This window comes from Nothoprocta perdicaria, unplaced genomic scaffold (genome assembly GCF_003342845.1).
Source record: "Nothoprocta perdicaria isolate Ctin4 unplaced genomic scaffold, notPer1 scaffold_383, whole genome shotgun sequence".
Classification (NCBI taxonomy): domain Eukaryota; kingdom Metazoa; phylum Chordata; class Aves; order Tinamiformes; family Tinamidae; genus Nothoprocta; species Nothoprocta perdicaria.
In genome coordinates, this window is record NW_020455625.1 from 127,094 (window position 1) to 137,632 (window position 10,539).

At 37.0% G+C, this 10,539-nt stretch overlaps 1 protein-coding gene across 1 annotated transcript in view; it reads right to left on the reverse strand.

The window, feature by feature from the left end:
* The window catches only part of WDR64 (WD repeat domain 64), a 65,110-nt gene extending 61,334 nt beyond the window's left edge, over positions 1-3,776 (reverse strand). Inside the window, exons 1-2 of the mRNA XM_026044798.1 lie at positions 3,629-3,776; positions 2,787-2,917 (exon numbers count right to left, since the gene is read on the reverse strand). Coding sequence (XP_025900583.1) covers positions 2,787-2,917; positions 3,629-3,776 — 279 coding nt within the window. The remainder of the gene's footprint in view (positions 1-2,786; positions 2,918-3,628) is intronic.
* Between the last annotated feature and the right edge of the window lie 6,763 nt (positions 3,777-10,539).

Sequence of the window (10,539 nt, forward strand, 5' to 3'; positions counted from 1 at the left end):
CTTTTTCTGTTGGGTTGTGCTCTGCTACCAGTCATCATAGTTCTTACAAGAGTTTCAGAGAGAATTTTGATAAAGCTACTTACTGTTACAGATGCTTTAAACAGGAAAAACATATTTAAAAAGTATTATACTTCCAGGGCAGCTTAGAATTAAATTTTTTCATTTCCCTGCAAATGTTTTGATTTAAAAAGTCTTTAAAATGAAAGCAAATTCAGACTGTAACCATTAAAAACAGAGAGAAAAATGCTTTCTGCAAGATTTTTGTTCAGTCTAAAAGCTATTTTGGGATAGATGAAGCAGTTTGACAAAAGTATTTCAATTGTATCAATTGAATAATTTTCCTTTTCATTAGCTCAGTTCTTGTTTCTAGAAATTAGAAATAATCTTCATGCTAAGATAACTAGAGTGATTGCACTGGAAACTCAAGTAAAGTTTGGAGCAAAAGCTATTCACCCGATCATAAACACATCGTCCTTCACTTAGCCTATTTGCTAGTGGATCTAAATACAATTTGCTACTGCTCTACTGTCTTGAATAAGGGGCTGGCCCAGCTGCCAAAAATTCAATTGCCGGGAGCAATTTTCCCAGCGGGTCCCTTCTTCATACCTGTAGAGCACCATCTGATGCCTCAGGATGCATAGCAAGCTTGCCACATGTACACAAGAGATTATGTCACATCTCTCTCCTTTCCAATACAAGAAGTTAGAAATGAAGTAGAGGATTTTGAATTGTACAAGAACTTCRCTAGTGTTACAAAGAAACAGAACATCAGCATGCCTGATAGTAGCTAGCTGTTCCCAAGAAGTAAGCGTGAGCATCATGTACCAGCAATTCTGGAAAGGCCTTTTTTCTTTGGTTCAGAAAGTTTCAAAGAGAAGCTAAGCAAAGTCATAACAACAGGACATTTAAGGAAAAAAGGTGACATGCAAAGATACAGATTTCAGATTTAGCTCTCTGAAGGTGAATGTAGTAACAAAGGGATTGAATGTGGTCTGAAGTTTTATTTGATATTCACTAACAGATAGTTATGTGATGTTTAAGTCTTCTTCAGATACTTTATTCACAGCTTTCCCGAAGGCCTTCTTAGAAGAAAATCTTTAAAGTCTGACCTAAGCGAGTGTGGGGGCAACATGACATCACAAGTAAAAACCTAAGAGAGGTAATAGCCAGAAATATTATCATATAGAAGCTTATTAAACTGAATGGATTGAACATACTGCTCTTAGGGTGCTGTTATGAACTTGGTATTAATCTTGATAATGGAAGAGAAGGTAAGGATCTTCAAGCAACAGGATRTTACACTGTAAAGTAAAATGGAAATATGCTAATGAATTTATAGCTTATGTCACTTGGTAATATCTTGACTTTTGTCTATATTGTTAGTCTARCAAAGACTTGGCATATACGCAATGACATCTGTGTCGTCACAGGGAAGTCACTGTGTTCTAGAATTTATGTCTTATCTGCACAATTCTGAATAATTCTGTACGTTGCCAAAGATAAGAGGGATAAACCAGAGAGATTTACAATTTCATATTTCACTCATTCTTGTACACTTCTCCCGAAATAGCAAGTATTTACCATCATTAGAGATGGAAAATTGAAAACATGGATCTCATCCAGCTACAGAGTCAAAAAAAAAAAAAACCTATGTAATTCCCTGGTTACAAAACTCTGCTAAAATGCTGCTATGCCTATAACGTTTTGCATTTAAAGGACAGATTTCTCCTTAATACATATTTAAAGAAAGAATTTCTCATAACCAAGCTAAAGATAGACTCATTCTCAAGGCACAAATTGCAAACTGCAGTCATAAGAGACTGCATTTTGTCAGGATGCCTGACRCCAATGTATATGAATGAAACAAGTCAGGAAGAGACCTGGACATACTGACTTTGGTCCTCAGGCTYTCGCCTCCAGATCCAGCTGCCTTGTCGAGTATCTAATATATCAAACTTTGCTTGAGAATAAGCTGCTTGGGTAGACTGCTCAGCGCTCTTTCACAAAACATACAGGAAAAATATGATTTTATGCAGTTGCAATGTTCTTTAATATGAATCCAAATGTACCCACATAATAGGCTCACCGAACTTGGTTGAGAGAGAACAAGGGCCAAATTCCTTAACTCACAAAGAAACATGTAGCCTAATTAAATGCTTAAGACTTTTGTTTTGCAATCTCAGCTGATATTCCTCACAGATAGGGGTAGGAAAGGAAAGGTCCTCTACAAATTTTACTAGGACATTACATTTTACTAGCACAGTACAAGCAAATTTTACTCTTAAAAACCTTCTAGAATTAGCAGCATGGATTCTCCTATGTGTTAAGCTGTTTTCCATGATCCATTTAGAAGTCTGAAATTAAGCAGGGATAGTCAGCAGAAAATCCAGTACAGGAAGCTTGTAGAGACAACTCTGTCATTTTCAAAATTTATTTCTCACATGAAGGAAGAGAGGAAAGGCAGGGCTCAGCAAAACTCTGCCATACCTAATCTGTTACTGACACAATGCCCTGATGAACTAGTGAATAGGGAGGGACACCTCTGAGGACATTTTTACATATTTACAAGTTTCACTTGCATGGAAGACACACCTTCTGATGCTCAAGCTTCACATATCAGATTCTTCCCTAGGAGCACAGGGCTTTCCTTATTTAAAATAACATTAGTAAAATAGCTAGAAAGAGATAAATTTTGCAATGCTAACACCTTCAGCTCTCAACTCACTGAAAATAAATTAAAAATAAATTAAATTAAAATTAAAGATTAAAATAAAGTAAATCCTTACCTCACACCATTCTGTCTTTGCATCAAGGTTGCTGCTAATTTTCCTGAAAAAGGCCTTAACATTACAGTCTTTTATTTGTGGACCAAAAAGTGCTTGAACGGTTTCATAAAACTTATCATAGTCTATCTCATCTGTATGGAAGGAATAATATTCACAGAGTCAAAAACTGGCAAGCTATAGTTTCTTTCTTAATCCCCCTTAGTTCTATTTCTCCCTATATATCAGTAGCATGCAAGTTCCATCTTCTCACACTGTATTCATTAAAACACTTGGTCAATAAATTATTTAGTCTTATTTTCAAAATCACCTGATTTGCAATGAATGACAAGAAAGGGCGATAAAACAAAAGCCAGAAAAAAAAAAAATCAGCTCTTCTTTCTTCCCTTACTCCCATTCCACAGTTCTGGTTTGTTGATCCTCAAGCCAAAAGATGTCCTGGGATACAGCTGACCCTTCCCTTCAGCTGACCCTTCCCTACAGCTGACCCACCATGCAGTAAAGCTACTTGTACTGAGAAGAGCAAAACTGACCCTGTTTATTTAGAACAGAGAAGCTAGATTTACAGATTTCATTGGCTTTGCTTCTTCAGATCATTGGAAACAAAAAGCAAGAGGTATGTGGCAACTCTGCTAATCCTAATTTTGTGAGCAATTAGCACAGCATTATAATTTGACCAGAAGTCCTAGCAGGAGGTGAAAGGACTCTCACAGAGCAATCTACCTTWTTCCCTGTAAAAGTGCCTTTTTGARCATTTGAGATCTTTTTTTATGGTCTTGTCTCCATGATACCATCTCTCAATTTGGAAATTACAGATCCTTCCAGTGTGACAAGGTACCTCTTACCATCATCTTTAACATACAGTCCCAATCTCTCCTGTGTCTTCTGGGTCACTTTTTTTTCAACTAGTTCCTGGAACTGCTCCAAAGCATTCTTGAAGTGTCCCACAGCAAGCGCAGAGCAACTCTCCTTATCACAATCCTTATCAGACATCTTTCATTAACAGACGAAAAACAAGGTAAGAGGGAGAACTCTTCTTTTTATAGCCTGGTCCAAGCCTGGTTTTCTGCTCTAAATCTTAAAATCACACATGAGTTTCTATAAGATGCAATTGCCTGACAGGAATACCAGGTGTAACACAATAAGGAGGAGATCACTCTTCTGTAGCATCTCTGACTGCCAAACCTTCCAGAGAACTGATGTCACAACCCCCGTTACATCAGGGAATTCCAACTTGCTGCAGGGCAAACCAGAATCAGCCCTAACCTGGCAAATGAGACTTGCCCTACGTGGGTGGAGCAATTGGTAATTGGACAGGTACTGATTTTTACATCTCCAAGACAAGTCAAGAGCTTTAGTCACAAGAATTAAGTGTTGGTCTAGACAAATGCCAGCTATACTTGTGTGTCTCTTTAATGGGTTCTTTCGTGAAAAGGGCCAGCATTTAACTTACACCAGGTTCTTCAAGTGAGATATTTTTATACCAAAATATGCCAAGAAGCTCAGTCTAGTAGTTGTTCTGAGAGCATACCTAAACATTTGCAGGACTGGCTATTCATAAAAGAAATTGCAGCTATGACTTTATTTTTAAATTGTTTGATAAGTTAACCAATGTCTTGAGATAAAAAAAAAAAAAAAAAAAAAAAAAAAGCCTTGTGAGAGCATGAGTTCCTTTCAGATGAGTCCACTACATCTTAAATTATTTACTGGGCACTAGGGTATCCTACTGTAGTGTTGGAGAAGTGCATTTACTCTCCTCCTCAGATTTAAATCTAAATCTGTTTCCTGAATGTTATCTTCTGTCAGTTATCTTACTGACAAATTCCATCACTTCTAGTGGGAATATTTTAAAGAATAAAACTTCATTTGTTCTTTGCCCAATAATACTATTAAAAGCTGTCTTCAAATTATGCTTCAGTATTTTAAGTGGCTGGATGCATTTTCCTGAAAAAATATATTTGAAAGAGGAGGTTTACATTCTCCCCTGTGATCAGTAGCTTTCTATTGACTACAGGCATGTACAGTTAAAAAATGGCTATGAGTGTCACAAATTACCGTAACTACTTTGGCTTGTGTTATGATCATAGATTCTTTGTATATGCAAGTAAATTATGTTGCTCAGGATTCTGGAATTCACTCTACACCTCAGATGTTCAACTTCCACCTTCTATGACTGTTTACTGACTGACTTCTTATGCTTGGCTATATTTTTGTAAACTGAAGACTTTGCCGACATGGCAGAGTGAGGCAATATGTTCTACTGTCTAAGCCAAAGTACTCTGTTCTTCTCTTGGTTTTGCCATTTTTTTTTTTATTTTTTAGTGACCATACCAAGTTATTAAAATATACCTGTAAAACAGGAATAACATCCCACTCCCAAWTTAGTTGCATTAAAGTATTACAAATCCCTATTCATTAATCTCCACATTTAATAACGTGTGCCATACCTACAGTTTCATATCACTACAATATACTGGCATTAAATTCTGGCGCCTTTCCCGTTACTACATTTCTCTACTGTGTATTGGCATGAATATTATTGGCATAAGAAATATTACTGAGCAATAATGGAAGGTGAACAAAAATAGTTCATGGCATTAGCTGCATTTGAACAAACATGTATTCATTGATCTTTCAGGTAGAGAAGTCATCTTGATGTCCACTTTTTGTCTCTTTTATCCCCAGTTATCTTGCATAACCCTACATCCTTTGTATTTTTTATTCTAGTACTGCTTTATATGGTGACTGAATTATGGATGAGAAAATTGAACTAGAACAGGCAGGCCAAAAACATCTGCAAGATCACCTCTGACTCTAATTCATGTGCTTGTTCCCAAATTTAACAGAGGTATTATGAATTAATTCATAGAGCTTAAATCTAGAAGAGGCCACTAATATCGTCCACTTTAACCTCCTCTGCAGAACATTAAATTCCAGCCATTTATCACTATAATGAGCCCAACAATTTGTTCTAAAGCATAACTTGCAGAAAGGCAAGTTTTGATTTGCACACAAACAGAGAGGAAGAATCAATCACAATCAATCACGTTAGCTCCAAAGGGTAATTGCTGGCATTGTTAAAAGTTAAGCCTCACATTTGAATTTGTGTGGCTTTAGCTTCCATTCAGTAATTCTCGGCAAGTTGTCACTAGCATGGAGAATAATGCAAGGTATATTCACCCTATAAGGATGTTTCTACCTGAATGATCTCTCCATTCTTTTTCTCTTGTTTATTAAAGCAGATTGAACTCCATGCCTTTTACTACAAGGTTTTTCTCCAGGCATCAGAATAATGTTTGCTGTTCTTTTCTGCATTTTTCAACTTTTCAATATTTTTAAGAATGCTGATACCATGGATTTGTGCAATAAATTCATAAGCAATTTGGTATTTTGATCGAGTAATGAATTTCAGTATATTTGTTAAATCTATTTTTTTTGTTAGACTATACCAAACTACTTTTTAGGATTGCTTCTATCGCTATTGATTTCCAGATCCAAATTCATTACTACATCACCCCAGACGGATGACAAGCTCATTGGTCAAGACTTACTTGAATTGCTGTGTTTGGAATCTCTGCTCTGTAAAGATGCTGTGACTAAAGAAAACTGGGAAATTATACTTTATATCTTTTGTGGCTATCTAAAGGATTGATTCTAACCAGCATTTTTCATGATTATCAAAAGTGTTCCTTCAAAATCAAATGAATACCATACTTATCACATATACTTGGGAAAACTAGCCAGGGAGTAGTTTTGAGACATACTGGGAAAACAACAATTTGATAACAAATAGATAACAAAATAATGCATATGAGTCTGTATGAAATAACTAGCCTTTGGGGAAAGTGGCGTTTCAAGATATGCTTACCTTGTTTACTCACATGACTAATCCAGCTTCTTTCAATGAGATCACATAGGCTTTGCCTCCTGAATTCAAACTGAATTTTTCCCAATTTTATTCACTGCACTTTGTAGCTGTTGATTTTTTTTTCCTACAAAATAATGAATACTCTATACAGTGCTTCAGTTGAAGTATATTTATTATACTATAGATCTGATGAATTCATGTTTCACAAACCTTCCCTGCTACTCATAACCTTGCTCAAATTGACTAAACATAATAGTTATTTCGTAAGGAGAWGTACTTAGAACTACTTTTTATCTTGTTATTCTTAAAAAGCACTTGACAGAATATGTACAAAATGTTTTAACTATAACATGATGTTTCTATCTTACTGACAAATTTTTGTGTCACCCAACACTGGGGAATGTGAGTCTATCTTCTCATTTCACTACTAGCAACAGTGTTTTAAGTGTTTATCTTTATAAAATAAAATAACATTCTTGGAATGGAAAGGTTAATTGTAGAAATACAAGTTTTGTTTTCTTGCATTCACCTTCCTCTACAGCAAAATGAAAATGCACTTAAGTACATATGGACCTATTATTTTCAGTGCCGGGAAGAGAGCGTCATCTTGGATGCTTGAAGTCCAGAACATGCACAATCCAATTTAAAAATAAGATGTGATAACTGAGTGGTATGACAAACAAAGCAGAGAAGACAGGAATTGCATTAGAAGATAAGCTAAGGCTAAAGCGGAAATTCAATATTAAATTGATGGGCAACAGCCAGGAAGTCCTTGCATTAGGGAGTCTGCAGTAGCATTAACTAAATGAAAAGCATTTCCTTTCCTGTCTCCCTTACTGATACTGTGAAGAGCATTTGATATGGAACATGGCAGAGTTAATACTTGCTCAGAAGTGTCTGCCTGAAACTCCTAACCCTTATCTTCTTAATACATAATCACATTAGGTTTAATTATTGATGAATCTTGGACCAGTACAAAGCTAATATTGCTCCATACAGCCACAGCAAACTCACTGCAGGATTGGCAGCTTATCTGAAAAATCAATCATTCTTTCTCAAGAACTATCGTAAGTCTGTGAGATTCTACACTGTCTTTAAAATTCTGACCATGTAGTTTGACAGTTCATAACAAATAACTCTAGGCTACTGCAGAAGCAAATCAGCAAAGGGTGATAGATCTTACATCCTGCCTTCTACTGCCAGACACCACTTTTTGTAGTTTCATTCAAGATGAATTGGGCCCAAGTAAAATGACAGTCTAGAAGAGCCCATGAAAACACGTTAGTCCTAAAATGGCCCCAGGTGCCCTGAAGGAGGCCCTGGCACATGACAGACTTCAGACTTGTCTTCTGATGCTGACTGTGGTCCAGATCAAGCCCAGCCACAAAATAATCCATCCCTGAAGTTGCCTTCTCTCAATGAACTAAACTCCTATCTTCTTTTCTGTTTCATCCTTTTAAGCATTTCCATAAGCCTGACTGCCTTTGTGTGTCAGTCAGCACTGAGATGGCTAGAATTGAGTATGGCTGAGCTCTTTTCTGTCCAGTATGGAGCTGGGTGAGTCAAATTTTAGCGAATTGTAGAAATGCAAAATTGAAGGTTCTCACATTGAAGGAGTCTATCAGTCTTTTCTAGTCTGTTCCCCCTCTACTTGCTTTTGCCGTATCCTTGCCAGAGGAGCAGTACCATACTCCTTGCTATGAAGTGCGTTTGCTCCTTTGCTGCTAACAAAAGCTGCAATGATGAAGTGACAATTTTAAAAATTGTGCTTCCTATTCATTTGTATGTTGGACTCCGAGCAATGAAAATAGATTAGTAAGTTCAAAATCACCTTCACTTCCTGCCTGTCATACTAACAAGAAGCTGTAGCATGGGGATTAGCTCCTATGGAAGGTTATTCCTTTAAAATAAACAACTTATATCACATTTAAGAGAGGTTCATAATAATGATAATAAGAGAGGTTATCATAATAAGATAGGTATCATAACAACAGAGAGGTTGTGGGGTCTCCTCTGGAGATTTTCAAAGCCCGCTTGGACACAATCCTGTGCCATGTGCTCTAGGTGACCCTGTGAGTGCAGGGGAGTTGGACTAGATGATCTCTAAAGATCCCTTCCAACCTGAAGGATTCTATGAACTGAAATRCGAAAGGACACTGTTGCAATACCTGGCTGGGTTTTACAAAGYTGCTGTTCAGGGTTCAAGCTTCCCTAAGAGCTGTGTCTATAGACCAGAGGGAAGTCTGGGGACAGCATGTTACTGGCAGGTATCACTTGCTTTAAACTATCTAGCAAGAAAGAAGCCCCATAGGCATCAATACGCGCCTGCCACCTGAGCAAGCAACATAGTCCCACACCGCTTTGTATAGCCAAGGTGAGATTCATCTCACCTAACCTAGACCTCTAAAAAATAATAATCCAATCCATCTTCTATTCCAGTCCATGGTGAAAAAGGTAAGCATTTTTGGAGACTGATTCATCTGTAGGTCATTTGGGTGAGCTGAATTACACCTGGTACAGATATTTGTACACACATCAGGTATACTAGAGCTACCACAGATGTCACTCAATATGTTACAGTCAACGTCCAATTATAGCACAAATGTTCCCAGAACATTTTGCCACCTCCCAGGACTGCCTGTTTGGGTTCTCTCTCGGCGCAAGTACTTGTGCTTCTTCAGTGAATTGGGTTTGAGCCAAAGGTCTCTCAGCTCAGAATGTTCTCAGTTTCTTTCAACTTTCCCACCTTTATGATCTAATGTTCATATCCCAAAATGCACTACAGTATATACCTATGATCAAAAATTCTGCAAGATCACRCCCTAATTTTCAACTTTGCCATTAGACTTATGGGTATTTTATATTGCAGTATCAACAGGTGTGCATCTTTTATAAAAGCTTTGTTTTAATATCTAGTTGTTGGGAACAGATGAAAGGTTTCTTCTGTCCATAAACTCTCCTTTGGTCTATAGATATACACTGTAGCTATATAAAGACACAGTGAATAATTACTTGGCTTTAACCTGCCTCCAAGGCTGCAGAATGGCAAAGAGAACAGGTAATATATGCCAGGAGAAGGCTGTAAAATCCCTAATTAAAACAGTGAGGCAAGGTAATTTTTTTTTGAAAGCATATTGCAGTCTGGCTGTCTAACACACCATTTGAAATATGAGGCTTCTCTCCTTGCTTTTCAAAGTTCAAAACAATTTGATGATGCTGGCACCATCTGATTCTTCAAGTTAATGTATTGAGTATTGACACAAGTCTCTGGCTAATTCTCAGTTGGTAAAGAGACTGAGAAATKCACCTTAGGATGGGAGACAGCCTGTGAAAGGAAAGGCATGCTGAAGAAAATAAAGGAGAGAGTCGAGAGAAAATGAGTGAAAGCAAAGTGTAAGAGAAAACAACTGGGAAAASAGGTCTCCTAAGTGCCTTAAAAATTCTTTCCTCTACCCCAAAATGTTCTCACCACCGAAGCCCTGACACTCAATGCTGCAGTTAGAACACAGAGTCATGGATTCTGGCTCATGTTTTTAATTCTACACAAAGCTAGGGAATAGCAGAGACTTTGGCTCCTTATTTACTCTGCCAGATTCCTTACCTATGAAATACTAGCAACACCCAATGCTCTGAAACATTCAATGTCCTGAAACATTGCAAATGGATAAGTATAGCAAGTCATTTACAGACATTCCAGTTTTGAAATACTATTTTCATAGCTGGCTTTTTTAAATGCATATTTAAGTGTGTGTGTGTGTGTATAAATATATATATATACATATATATATATATATATATATATATATACACATACTTATCAAGCCAAGGGATTCTGTCATCCCATGGACATTGTGCATAACTAATAACACATGTAAAGCACAGTTGCAA